At 34.4% G+C, this 13825-nt stretch overlaps 3 protein-coding genes and 2 long non-coding RNA genes across 6 annotated transcripts; 4 read left to right on the top strand and 1 right to left on the bottom strand.

The window, feature by feature from the left end:
- Positions 1–327: 327 nt before the first annotated feature.
- On the top strand, positions 328–1424 carry LOC130497521 (uncharacterized). The gene is made up of 2 exons (XR_008936504.1): positions 328–464; positions 1025–1424. It is a non-coding gene; the product is annotated as an uncharacterized LOC130497521 (long non-coding RNA).
- Positions 1425–2138: 714 nt separating this feature from the next.
- Positions 2139–3785, top strand: LOC108822101 (uncharacterized). Its single transcript, XR_001944694.2, has 4 exons — positions 2139–2821; positions 3197–3325; positions 3448–3552; positions 3635–3785. It is a non-coding gene; the product is annotated as an uncharacterized LOC108822101 (long non-coding RNA).
- A 2976-nt stretch (positions 3786–6761) lies between these two features.
- On the bottom strand, positions 6762–8412 carry LOC130497879 (uncharacterized protein At5g39865-like). The gene is made up of 2 exons (XM_056991128.1): positions 8132–8412; positions 6762–8028 (listed from the first exon to the last, which is right to left on the bottom strand). Exon 2 carries the CDS (start codon positions 7956–7958, stop codon positions 7131–7133), a length of 828 nt encoding a protein of 275 aa, XP_056847108.1. The 5' UTR covers positions 7959–8028; positions 8132–8412; the 3' UTR covers positions 6762–7130.
- Positions 8413–10381: 1969 nt separating this feature from the next.
- Positions 10382–12423, top strand: LOC108816259 (agamous-like MADS-box protein AGL15). 2 transcript variants are annotated; one of them, XM_056990702.1, is made up of 8 exons: positions 10382–10765; positions 10947–11022; positions 11118–11188; positions 11288–11387; positions 11484–11525; positions 11750–11785; positions 11876–12042; positions 12180–12423. In XM_056990702.1, exons 1-8 carry the CDS (start codon positions 10581–10583, stop codon positions 12334–12336), a joined length of 834 nt encoding a protein of 277 aa, XP_056846682.1. In that variant the 5' UTR covers positions 10382–10580; the 3' UTR covers positions 12337–12423. The 2 variants fall into 2 exon arrangements, with proteins under 2 accessions (XP_056846682.1, XP_018444335.1); XM_018588833.2 differs by having other exon boundaries at positions 10388–10765; positions 11744–11785.
- A 345-nt stretch (positions 12424–12768) lies between these two features.
- Positions 12769–13816, top strand: LOC108817140 (N-terminal acetyltransferase A complex catalytic subunit NAA10). Its single transcript, XM_018589751.2, has 2 exons — positions 12769–13152; positions 13286–13816. The coding sequence occupies exons 1-2, from the start codon at positions 12853–12855 to the stop codon at positions 13574–13576; spliced, it is 591 nt and encodes a 196-aa protein (XP_018445253.1). The 5' UTR covers positions 12769–12852; the 3' UTR covers positions 13577–13816.
- The last annotated feature ends 9 nt before the right edge of the window (positions 13817–13825 follow it).

A 13825-nucleotide genomic window follows, 5' to 3' on the forward strand; every position in this document is an offset into this window, starting at 1 on the left:
GAAAACATTTATATAATTATATACTATAAAGAAGCGTCCAATTATGTTTGATTAATCTCGCATGTGGTATACTTTTGTAAAATGCATGTAGATTATTATGCTAAACTATATAATTGTAGTATTCTAGATGTGGATTAACTTGCGAATATGTCCAATCAATTTGGTGGACATCATGTCAAAAAATTGATTTGTCAAAGTTGGCATATATATATGCATTAGGTAGAACAACCCGGTAATTAGTCCTCTCAACGATAGATCACCATAAGTTGTTACAATACCAAATCTTGACATTTTAATGCTATTATATTCAGCATGTCGCATGGAACAAAATCTAGTATTTATATATGAAAAGAAAAGGGAATCGAAGAAGAATAGATCTGGTCTTTACTCAGTAGCGATTTCGTTTGCTGGAGCAGCTTTCATCTTTTGTTTCTTTTTATCTATCTCTCTGTCACCAAGTTGAAGTAAAGCAATCATCACGAATCACCACATGCTTTCTCATATTCTGGCAACATTTCGAAATTGATAAAAGAATCTCAATATCTTAAATATTACCCTAACTTCTACATCTGTATATCATATTTCCTTCAAGGCTGTATATGTATTCGTTCATGTTTTGACACATAAAATTTACTCGACATGTCAACTTGGAATGATTATCTAATCATATTAAGTCCTCTTTATTGTCTGTAAATCATATCCCAATCTATTTTTTGAAGGGAAATTAGGTGGTATAACACCAAAAAACCAAAATTCATTCACTAAAATAACATTCTCTCACCTCTTTTCTCTTCCTATCTTTCTACCTCTCTTTCTACAAAACCAATTTCTTTTTTTTACCATTTCACAAATAAGCCCATTTTTGAACACACAACTTATAATTTTTATTTATTTATTTATTTTTATTTCAAATTATAAATAATTAATGAGTATAGAAATATCTGAAATCACAAGTATTTTGTTCGGTCAGTTTTTTTTTTTTGTAAAATGTAAATTTGATTATACCAAATTTTTTTTTCTACAGAAAGACGAAGTTGACTAGTAGCGGAGAAATGGAAAGTAAACCTAAACGACGCATCTAATATGAAAAATAAAGAATCTATTACAAAGAAGAGAGGTTGTAGAAATCAACTGGAGGTAACGTAACATCGAATCATCGATGGTCCAAAGGAAAGGTATGAGCGGACTAAGCCTCTATTTGTCGCGAGTTCGCGGAAAAAAAAAAGACACCCTCAAACTTTGTTGCCAGATCTTCATCTTGTGTGTTATGGTTATGAAAAGCGGACTTAGAGATGTGATCCCTTTCATATTTCTTCGTTTGACATAGAAAATAGAACTCAACTCAAGAGAAGAGAATATTAAATAATGCTTGAAATCCCAGGTTACAAAAAAAAAAGAATATTAAATAATGTTTGTTGGTGGAAGCCCCCTTGTTCGAGTGATTTGACTAAGAATTCATATAATGCTTCTACATCCAGAGGTCTGGGGTTCAAATCTTAGAAAATACCAAATTATGCAGATTATGGAGAAACGGGTTACAAGAGATCTTCAGTTTGTTGCAGGGCGTACCATCGAACATGGATCTCATAGGACGGCTCGGAGAGGTGCAGTCAGGCGTGTATTCTCACAAGATGGTAGAATTGTCGGCTGTATAATCGTCTTTATAATATTTTCATCATTGTAATAACATAATTAATCGATAATAATTGATCAAGACGAACAAAATAATAATGCTTGTTGAATAAATGATGACGAATTGTCCTCATTTTGATTTTCTAGCTCATCCACCCACCATATGAAATTAATCCTTAAAATTTCAAGTTATTACAATAAAATCATTCATTTAGTCAGTACACTTTTAAAAAAATATATTATTATTTTTACATTAGTTTATTCTCCATTGTAAACAACTCCATTCATACATATTAGGGGTTTAAAATCTGTTACTTGTTAGGTTAGTTAGTAGTATGGTCTAGTAATCATATACAATACTAAAAGGCAAATATAAGCACCAAAGAAGCTATCCACGTCAGTTGATTTAATCAACCAATGGGAAGATTTTTTTTTCCACGTCAGACATGTTTGCTTTCGGTTGGGCTTTATTTGTTTTTTACGTCCGTTGCGTGTTATTGTCTAAGCCCATTAGTCAAAGAAACGAAGCACAGATACCATCGCCGTTTCGAGCTAGCGTTTCCCCTTTCTTCAATCCCTGATTTCATAGATCGACCATGAAACTTTTTTTTTTTGTAACTTGACCATGAAACCTTTGCTCTTCCTCTTCTCTGTTCCGTTTCACGATCTGATCGACGAGCATTCAAGACAACCTCCACTTCGTTTCACCCTTTATTCTCATTTATGGATTCTCTTAGGATTTCTCCTTCTGATTTTTCATATAAAACATATGATCACAGTTTTTTTCCGATCCAACTTCGTTCTATATTCTCTCTACCACAGTGGATGATTTTGGTTACGTTTGTTGATTTGGTTTTTGTTTGTTGATGTAAGATGATTTGGATATATTTTATTAATTTAGAAATCTTGAATTTAGATGATTTTGATTTAGTTTTGGTTTTGTTTTTGTTTTTGTTTTTATGTTAGATGATTTTGGTTGTATACTGATATAGAAAGCTTTGGATGATATTGGTTTTGTTTATTGATTCTGTTTTCGTTTGTTACTGCTTTTGTTTATTCAGAACTTAATTTATATTCGTGTCAAAATCTTTGGGTCTCTCTTTTGCAGAATGAACTTTCATGGAGAGAGATGAGAAAATAATCGTTGCCCAAAAAAAAAAGAGAAAATAATCTTCCGGTTTGAATCCAAGTGAGAAACACTTTTTTTCTTTTTGGTGTATGATTGTTCCGTTTCTCGGATTTGTTTTTCAGCTTTGTCCGAATTTTCTTCCGTTGCGGATAGTAGGTTTATCTTTGCTTTTCCTTTAGAGGATCAATCTAATTTCTTTTGATTTGAGGGGTTTTTCTCTGTAAGTTAGTTATGCTTAGATCCTTGATTTAGAAACGAAACAATCTCTGTTTGATTAAAATCTTTTAGACAGAGTCTCCTTGCAAGTCAAGTGTCTGTGTTTTTTGGATTTTACTTTAGTGAAGATAAACAGAATCAGATAAGTTGAAGCTTTGTAGAAGGTGTTTCAACAAGGTATTGTGTCTTTTCATCTGAAGCTTTCCACTGTTTTCACAGCTACCGAACCGATGAACTCTTCAGATCGACGGCGACCGTATGAAGGAAGAGCTTGCAAGCAGATTCAAGCAAAACGAGATTGGAGAATGATGATGCTCAACCGCCATGCTTTCCGGTGAACAAATCACGGTCTCTGTTTCACAATGATTTTGGTTTTGTTTATTGTTTTTGTTTTTGTTTGTTACTCTTTTTATTTATTCAGAACTTAATTTATCGTTTCGTATCAAAATATTTGCGTCTCCCTTCTGCAGAATGGAACTAACCTTTTTAATCAGCTTCTGATGATGAAATGTGGAAGCCAAGTTCAACGTGGTAGAAGCCTAGGACATCACTCCCAAAAACTTGAATACTTTGAGGTGAAGCATTTGTCTTTGTCATTCTCTTGGTTATATCCATTGGATACTTTGGAGGAATCAAACTAAACGCCTTACTCTACAGGCTGTTGAAGGGGTTCTAAAGATCAAGGACAGATACAATCCTGCAACGTGAATGCTTGGAGATGGACATTCACATTGAAGTACCTTATTGCACAAAAATATTAATTTTATAATTATTGCACGATGTCAACTAAATAAAATTTATAAAATCAGTGTATTTGCAAAAATAACTAAAACACATAATATAATTCACAATATTATGAAGTTAGAGAAGAAAATAAAATTTTCCCAAAAAAATAAGAACAAAAGTAATGTACATTTTTATTTTTTCATGTACCATAACTTAACGATGAAGCAAACAAAAATTAGGAAATTTACCATATAATTTAACAAAATGATAGAAAAGAGCATCCACAAATTAACTTATAACTAAAACAGTGATTATAAAAAAAATTAGAAAAAATAATTAGGAAAATGAATCAATAACATTTATTTTGAAAATTAAAGTTCTTTACTCAGATAACATAGTTTATGTGACTTTCCATTATAATGAATACAAACAATTCAAGCAACACATGAATATTAATTTTATTATTTTTGTGAAATATATTAATAAAATATCTAATATTACATATATAATACTATAATTAATTATACATTTAACTCAAATAATTTTTAACAATAATCTATTGTAAAATTTAGTAAATTTATAATCAAAACAATGAATTTTAAGAAAATAAAATTTAAAAGTTATATTACGAAAAGTAATCAGTAACATTTTTTGCCAACTAATCAGTGACATTTATTTCAAAAATCATAATCATTTATATAAAACGATGGTTTACTTTATTTTCAAATATAATAAATATAAAAAGTTATATCAAACATGTATATCTTATTATCTTGGTCAAATATATTAATTAATTATCTAATATTACATAAATAATATTATAATTAATTATACATTTTAACTCAAACAAAATTTTTACAATAATCTACTGTAAAACTAAATTTAGTAAAAACATAAAATAATCCACTAAAGCATATTAAAATTGAAAAAAAAATATGTGAATTATTTTACAAGTTTTTTTCTACTAACAAAAATGAAAAAGAAAAAGAAAAATCTCACAGATTTCTTATGGTCGGTCATCCAACTCCAAAAAATCACAAGAAATGATGCAGTGACACATCCAATTTTTAATATATAATTAAAGGATACATTATTTAACAAAAGAAAATCAGTTAAGCTTTTAACAAGAAAAAAGAAAATCATATTTTAATAAATAACAAGTAATATATTTATTTTGAAAACTCATAACTAATTTTTCAGATAACGTGGTTTTTATTTCTTATCGAATTATTGTTATCGGCTTCTTATGTTTGATTCTATATCTAGGCACACATGTTCGTGCTGTTCTATTTATAAGAGATTTTAACCTTAGAACAACCAACAGGATAGACCTCGTCGAAGCTTTGATCGATCTACGAGCATAAGTGAGAGAACCCATTCCGGAGGATGCTGAGAAAGTGTGCTCCATCTGCTATGGCAGATTCAATGGGACGAGGGTTGTAAACTCACTGAGGTGTAACCACATATATCATCATCTATGCATCGTCGAGTGGTTTCACCATAACCTATGTTGTCCCACATGTCGTGACACAGATTTCTAAACTGAAATTTTTCTCCTTAACATTATCCATATTATGTTATCATAACTCCTTAATTAAGAATGTTTTTTTCGCAATTGCCAGTTACGTTTGTTCTATCGACTTCGACAGTTAATACATTTATGATCTAGAAAATATATACTTTCAAAATTACTTGATAAAAAAGTAATTATCAATACATATATGTACCTTTTAAGATATATATTACAGAATACTTAGTAATAAGTAAGCAAAAACGACTTTTTCAACAAAAAAAAAACTCAGAACACATCATCTTTTAAAACTAATTACCAAAATTATATATACAGAAATTTACACTTTATGAATTTTGCCACAATTATGTATATGTAACACTACAGCTTCAGCTTCTGTTCTTCAGATACTTGGTCTCTTTCTTCCATCATTTATGACTCCTTAGAGGTTATTGTTCTTCAGATATTTGGTCTCTTTTTCCTTTGGTTTTTCATTCCCACAAAACTTCGTACTTGGATTTATTTAGATTTAAAAAAATTATATCGTTAGATTGTTTTTGAAAAGTATTTGATCCTAAATGATCCCATCGTTTAATACACAATGTTCACATAAAATAAAATTCAATAGTGTCAATTGAACATCAACCATTTTCCGCGCGTAGCGCGGACATCGGATCTAGTAATAAAATAATGTGTGCATTAAACGGGAAGAGGATGCGTGAGTAATGAAGATACCCCTAGTAGCTCAAGTGTTCAAGTAACCTTTTGACTAAAGTGGAAGGCTTTGCGTGAAAAACAATCTGTAACCGTCAACTGTGACTTAACTATAAAAATTTTAAAAGAAGAATTGAAACGTAAAAACTAAAAGGGTTTCCTCGTGCCAAAAGAGAGAAAAAATGAGGCAAAGAATCAGATGATTACAAACTCATATATTTCTACATCTCTGATGAAGTCATTTGAGCCATTGGGTGCGAAGAAGTTGCCCAATTTGAAACCTTAAACCCTTTATTGTTTGAGGTTGAGGTTTCACATGGGCCTGCCCCATCTCACCATTACAATTGGGCTTTTGAAGAGTGGAATCTATTAAACGTTGTAAGGATCTTGCTTTGGGCTTAACATGGGAGAATAGTTCGGCCTTCTTCAAATGTAATGCCCATATTTACCGGACCGCCTCCAACCACATTGTAATCCGCCGCTACCCCAATGAGAACCATCTTAGTAAGTGATGAAATAGATTCTTCTGGGGAAAACAAGTCTTGCTGGGAGTAGAAGTTAACTATTCACTTGTTAATACGTGATTTAGCAGCACAAGACCACTTTAAAGAAGCTTTACCAATCTGACAATGAAGTAGACCGTTTTCTAAAGTTGTGTGCGGTAACAAGTTTTGAACATTGACAATCACATACAATAGTCTTATGATATGTTACGTTTCAACCATGATGTTGTCTTTTGTAGAATACATATTACCAAGTCGCCATACAAAGACGATCAAGTTCACAGGGAAAGGAAATCATATAGAAGAGAGCCACGGTCGTAAGCATACACAATACCCAATAAACACACTAAGTGTATTTACAATCAAATACATAGCATAACAACAGAGTTTGTCATTCACAACATTGACACACAATAGAGTCAAAACGCTTACTACCCGTTTCAGCCATTTCGACTTTACATAAATTACATTAGCCCTTACATTATATCTAAATCATATTGATCATCAGCACTCCCGCGATGATCACAACAAACCTTAAAAAACCGAAAGCGAGATGTTACTGCTGATCCTAAAGAGATTTTCGGATACTTTAAGAAGCAGCATCATCAATCACTTCTGTTCAAAGACAACAAACTGAAATCATCAATAGAGAAACCAAATACCTATCTCTTATTGAGGTTTCTTGATTTAAATCTCTCTCTTAAGAAGAGCAATCAGGACAACGTATCAACCCATTCTCATTACACTCAGGACACCTCTTGTGCCTATCTTCATCCTCATCATACAGCTTCTTACTCCCACTACAATTCGAACACGGAATAAACCTAGCGTCCCCACAGCAACGACACACAAACCCCGGCTCCCTCACGGGGAACAGCTTAAGTATCTTCGCCAGCTCACCAATCTCAAACAAACTCTTGACCACGTCAGCACCACCGACATGCTTCCCCATGATGAAAACCTGAGGCAGCGACACGCTCCTCTTCCTCTCCCCCATGGCGATCTGAAGCTCCTTCTTGTAAGCAGCGTCCATTGAGACGTCCCGCTCGTCGATCCAAACCCTAAACCCTCTGAAGATCATCCTCACGGAGTAGCAATCCTCGTACGTCCGCCTGATCCCTCTCAGGCTGGTGAAGTACACCACGATCCTGTCCTCCGTCCCCGGGAGACGGATCACGGAGTTGTTTAGGCTGAGGAACGGGGATAACCGCGATTCGGATAAAACCGATTTGCTTGGTTTCTGCTGCTTCTCGGGTGGTGGCGTTGAGGTAGGTTTGGGGGAGGATTTGGAGACTTCGAATAGTCTGCAGAGGTTCTTGACTTTGCCTTTGAGAGAGGAGGTTTCGACGACGGGGTTGTAGAATTTGGTTATGGAGGTGGTTCGGTTCAGGGAAGGGTTCAGGGTACTGTGAGATTTGGGGGTTGAATCGGTTGGTCTGTGGCCGTGGATTGTGAGCGATCTGTTGAAGAAGAAGGAGGAGGAGGAGGACGGTTTCGTCTTCTCTGCGTGTTTATCTAATCCCGCCATCGAGCTATGCAATCACAGAAACACTTTTTGAGGCGGCGGCGGCGGCTGTTGTTGTTGGCGAAACCTAGGACTAGTCAACGGAATTCAAAACCCTAGGATCAATACTTTTTAAACAAAAGAGACGGGACGGGACGACCTAAAGAGAAAATAAGATAAGAGAAGAATCGACTCACCGATGAATCAGCTTCTCTGCCTAGATATATGACAATCGGGACTCTGTTTTACAAGCTGAGAAGATCTCTCACCTATGATCAAACAAGACGATGATTCTGGATTTTACCTTTTCCTTTGAGTTGATTTCTTGGGGGAGAGAAAATGTGGATGAGGAGAGCTCCCAATTTGCTTCTTTTTTTTTTTAGCTTTGTTGCAAAGCAAATGATTATTCTGTTTTTTCTTTCCCTGTCAAATTATAAATGCTTTTCAGAGTTTATCGCTATGCCTTTTTTAAAGGCTCTGATAATTTTTTTTTTTTTTATAATTCGATGCACCCAAGAGGAGGAGGAAGAAAGTGAAATAAAATACAATAAAATGAATTTGCGAGGAAAATGTCGTTTACTCGTAAAACGCGGTTGGTGTATTAAAATTCTTACTAGATTTTGACCCGCCCTTAAAAGGGCGGGTATATTTTTTGTTTTAAATATAATTTTTGATATTTTTTTCTTTCTGATTATATTTTTATTTTTCTATAATCATATATATATATAATTTTAATCAAAATATATTATATTTAATAATATTAATTTAAAAATTGATCTGGTATACACAAAGTTAAAGATGGGTTGCGGGTCAAACTCGTCCCGCTGACCCGCCAACCGCAAACAAATAATTTTGTTTTGGCTAAAAAATATGACCCGCACAACCCGCAAACAAATAACTTTGTACCCGCATCCGTTCCGCTTAATTTTGTAGTTATCGGCGGGTTATATACATATTTTAAAAATCACTATTTAATTTAATTACTATAAAAGTATATTTACAATACAAATTTTATACATGATTTAAATTTTAAATTATTATTTTCAAATTCTTGTATTTAAAAAAATATTTTTTTAATTTTTTTTTCTAATATTTTACGGGTCGACGGGTTACCACGATCCAAAATCCACCAATCCATACTCATCCCATATAAAAACTAATAACCAATATCGGTCCAACAACTTTTTCAAATAGTTGGACCAAAAATAATTAGTTAGTGAAAAGGTCTAACAACTTTTTTAAATAGATATAGTTTGTTTAGATACAAATTTGAAAGAAAATGAATCAATTTTCAAAATTTTGTTAGATTGTTTGTGTAGATATTTGAAGAATTAATTTTTTTAAGTTAATATTCGAAATTTAATTTATGTAGTTTTATAATATACTTTCAGAATCAGCGGCGGGTATACTATTTTAAACTAAATAAAATATTTTAACTTAATTTAGTTTTGTTTTTGTATAATTATTGAAATAGACTTACAATGCATGTTTCATATTGTTATGATGATTTACCCATGTTTGAACGTTAAACCTTTAATAATTCTACCACTCGTGGTTGGGCTGGGTTTCTTAACATTTAGACCCAAAAAGACTCATAGTTGGGATTAATAAGTGATGTGTTGATAAAAAAACGTTTTAATAAAATGAAGTGTATCATGTGGTACAATATTATTTTCGTGTACCAAATTCTGTGATCTAATAAATAAAATATATATGTGCTATAATCAAATCGTGTACAAAAAGATATGGGCATAATTAATAAATAAAAATATTGACTAATTAAATGATTGTTTGAGAAATATAAGGTAACTAATTGTTAGTTGAATTTAATGTAACACTAAAATATTATTAGTCAATATGAAACATGCATTGCAAGACCAAAAAAAGGAAGGAGTCCAAAACAACTTTCATAGGTAGATTTATTTAAACTCCTCCTCTTTTAATAAAATAGATATGTTTTTTTCACATGGTTGTATGTTATTACACAAGCTAATAAGTTGAGCTAATTTATCAATTTAAATGGGCTTTAATTAGGCCTAATATATCCTTTACTGTTTGGTTTACTGTAGCAAGCAAGAAAAAAAAAGGAGACAAGGAAGAACCGTGAGGCGAGTTTCTGGTCTTGTCTTGTCTTTCCATCTCTCTTCTTGTTCTTTTTTTTTTTTTGAACAACTATTGAATTGCTTCGAGATAGACACTCAAGTTTCAAAACGAAAGGTAAAGGGGCCTACTTGTGTCGTTTCTCTATCTTTTAAAAACAGAGATGGAGAGAAAAGAGAAGAAACACAACTTTAGTCAACAAAAGGAAACGTGGGTCCCTAGTAGAACTGGCAAACCCTCCAAATGTGGCAAAAAGGTATCATGCAAATTCCCCAGTATAATTAAATATTTAAGAGAGAGGAGAAAGAGAGCACGCAGAACAGTGCCCATGCAACACACCAAACACTTTTAGTTTCTTTTCTTTTTTTCTTTCCTAGAAACAGAAAATATTCCATCTAAATTTAGCAATCTCTGTCTTCCCTTTATAGACTAGCTATAACCCAAAAAGGAATTGAAAGACAGAAGAAAGATTTAAACCTTGGCTTTCCTCTCTTCATATTCACATTTCTTGGGGAAAGGAGAAGAAGAAGAAGAAGAAGAAGAAGAATGGGTCGTGGAAAAATAGAGATCAAGAGGATCGAGAATGCAAATAGCAGGCAAGTTACTTTCTCCAAGAGGCGTGCTGGTTTGCTCAAGAAGGCTCATGAGCTCTCTGTTCTTTGCGACTCTGAGGTTGCCGTCATTGTCTTCTCCAAGTCCGGCAAGCTCTTCGAGTTCTCAAGTACTAAGTGGTAATCATCATTTCTCCAGTCGATCTATTTTTTTTTTTGTATCTGCATGTCAGTGGTGAAATGAGTTCTTGCATGTTTTGTTTCCGATTCATTTTTACTTTCAAGAATTTTTCTGATTTAGCTTAAGAGAGTCATACTTGAATTAATCCTCACATTTCGTTCTTGTAAACTTTGATTTCAGCATGAAGAAAACGCTTTTGAGGTACAGCAACTACAACCCTTCTTCAGATGCTCCTCTGATTAATTATAAACCAGAGGTTAGAAATTCTTCTGTCATATATGTTGATATTGTTTCTGTGTCTAGATTCATTTGTTCTGTCTTGATGCATCGGAACCTGGTATGTTGTTTTAGAACCAGGAGGAGGATTGTACAGAGGTGGACCTTTTAAAGAGTGAGATCTCAAAGCTTCAAGAGAAACATTTGTATGGAACCTAATTAATCCCACTTGCATGTTACTTTACACTTACTAAATCACATACCTTTTTTGTGTGTTTATATGGTTTTATCTGTGTGTTTTTCAGACAAATGCAAGGTAAGGGCTTGAATGCTCTGTGCTTGAAAGAGCTGCAACACCTTGAACAACAACTAAATCTCTCGTTGATATCTGTGAGAGAGCGAAAGGTGAAAAAAAGAAACTAGTAGTTTCACTCGTCCCTCATTAATCCTCTTTCACAAAATGTATTTGCATTTTAACGGATAAAAGTTGTGTGATTTCAGGAACTATTGTTGACTAAACAACTTGAAGAATCACGGCTCAAGGTATTTTATTTCTTGAGTTATATGAAACACTTGCTTTTCCTGTTTTTTCTTCCAACTGGTCATGTAAGACTTATAGGGTCACATGATTTTGATGAACCATTTTACAACTCATGTGCGCTCTTGGTGCCTACTATATATATATCCTTTGAGAAGTTCATGTTGTAACTAGCTATTGTGCAGTTTACTGATCATTGATCAAGAATTATTTTACTTCGCAGGAACAGCGGGCAGAGCTGGAAAACGAGACCTTACGTAGACAGGTGAATGAAAACCATTCTTATATATCTTTTGTTGAAACAAAGATATTTCTTCATTGTTCGACTTATGTTATCTGCCATCTCTTGAAATAGGTTCAAGAACTCAGAAGTTTTCTCCCGTCCATCAACAAAAACTATGTTCCATCCTACATCAAATGCTTCGCTATAGATCCCAAAAACTCCCTTGTAAACAACTCTGGCTTGGACGACACTAACTACAGACTCCAGAAGACCAATTCAGACACAACACTTCAATTGGGGTATTGTCTTCTTTTTTTTTAACTCTTTCTCTTGTCATTTGTTGCAAGATAGGAAACCCTTTTTAGCTGATAAGCCTTTGTTTATCTTTTTCTTAGCACTAAAATAATTGCTAATTCTTGTGTGTATGTTCTGGAAGGTTGCCGGGAGAAGCACAGGCTAAAAGGAAGAGTGAAGGAAACAGAGAGAGCCCATCAAGTGATTCAGCAACAACGAGCACCACCAACTGCACAGAGGATCACCTGAAAACGAAAGCCAATGGTTCTCCGTTTAGCCACAGAGAAATATGGGAGTGAAGCACATAATGTTTCCTCTGTAGCAAGTATCCCATCTATTTCAAAACCAATGTTACTAGAGAAGAATACAATGAATCTCATCTCCCATTCTAGTCTAACTCTAACCACACTCTCTGGCCCTTTTCTTCTGATTAACTTGCTATCTTGTCTCTCCAAAATCAGAAAAGATATAACTAGTTGAGAGTTTAATATCCATAATATTCACGATTTAACTATATAAACATCATAAGTAATACATGTATAGAATTGTAACACTTAAACTGGGGTGACAAAGATTTACACATGTACAATGGTAGTAAACTAATAGCAAATATTATTCCCAATTAGGAAGTTTTTCTAAAATTACGAAAATGCCCCGAAACTATCAGCTAAAGTTTCAAAAAGGACCCCATATTTCTCCGTAATTAAAATCCATCTCCAGATTTAAAAAAAAACCCAAAACCATTAGACCCGAAACCCTAATCCTCCCCTTTACGAGAGAATCGAATCGAGCAGCAGCAGCAGCAGCAAGCAGCGATGGTGTGCATCAGGCGAGCGACGGTGGACGATCTGCTGGCGATGCAGGCGTGCAATCTCATGTGCCTACCGGAGAACTACCAGATGAAGTACTACCTCTACCACATCCTCTCTTGGCCTCAGCTTCTCTACGTCGCCGAAGACTACAACGGCCGCATCGTCGGCTACGTCCTCTCCAAGATGGACGAGGAGAGCAACGAGTGCCACGGACACATCACTTCCCTCGCCGTTCTCCGTACGCACCGGAAGCTCGGACTCGCCACCAAGCTCATGACCGCCGCTCAGGCTGCCATGGAACAGGTTTCTCCTCAATTTTGAGCTCTCTTTAGGATGTAATTAAGGCTTTGTTATTGATTGAGAGACGAGTGAGAGTTTGTTATGTTCTCTACAAGTTGGAACTGTTTAGATGAGTTTTTTTTTTGTGTGGGGGCAGGTTTATGAGGCGGAGTATGTTTCGCTGCACGTGAGGAGAAGTAACCGAGCAGCGTTCCATCTGTACACGGAGACGTTAGGATACAAGATTCACGATGTAGAGGCAAAGTATTACGCGGATGGCGAGGATGCTTATGACATGCGAAAGTATCTTAAGGGTAAGCAAAACCATCAACACAGCAGCCACGGTCATGGTCATGGTCATCATCATCATCATGGAGGTGGATGTTGTTCCGGTGATGCAATAGAGACAACTCAAGCTGAAGATGCTAAAGCAACAACTTCCAAGTGAGACTGAGTTTGTTCTGATTCTGCTGCTCACTATTTTCCATTCATATGATTTTGAGTGTCAAAAATACATTTGGTAAAACCACTATTATTATGTTCTCTGTTGTTCTACTTTGGTTGTACTTGATATCTAGGCTATCTTTTTTTTTTCTGTGTATCAAATGTTTCTGAAATCTTTCCAAGATAGCAGATCTTTATAGCTACAATCTTTAAAAAATCTAGACTTTTACAGTTTCCTTTTCAACTGAAGAAC

Source organism: Raphanus sativus, chromosome 7 (assembly GCF_000801105.2).
Source record: "Raphanus sativus cultivar WK10039 chromosome 7, ASM80110v3, whole genome shotgun sequence".
NCBI lineage: Eukaryota > Viridiplantae > Streptophyta > Magnoliopsida > Brassicales > Brassicaceae > Raphanus > Raphanus sativus.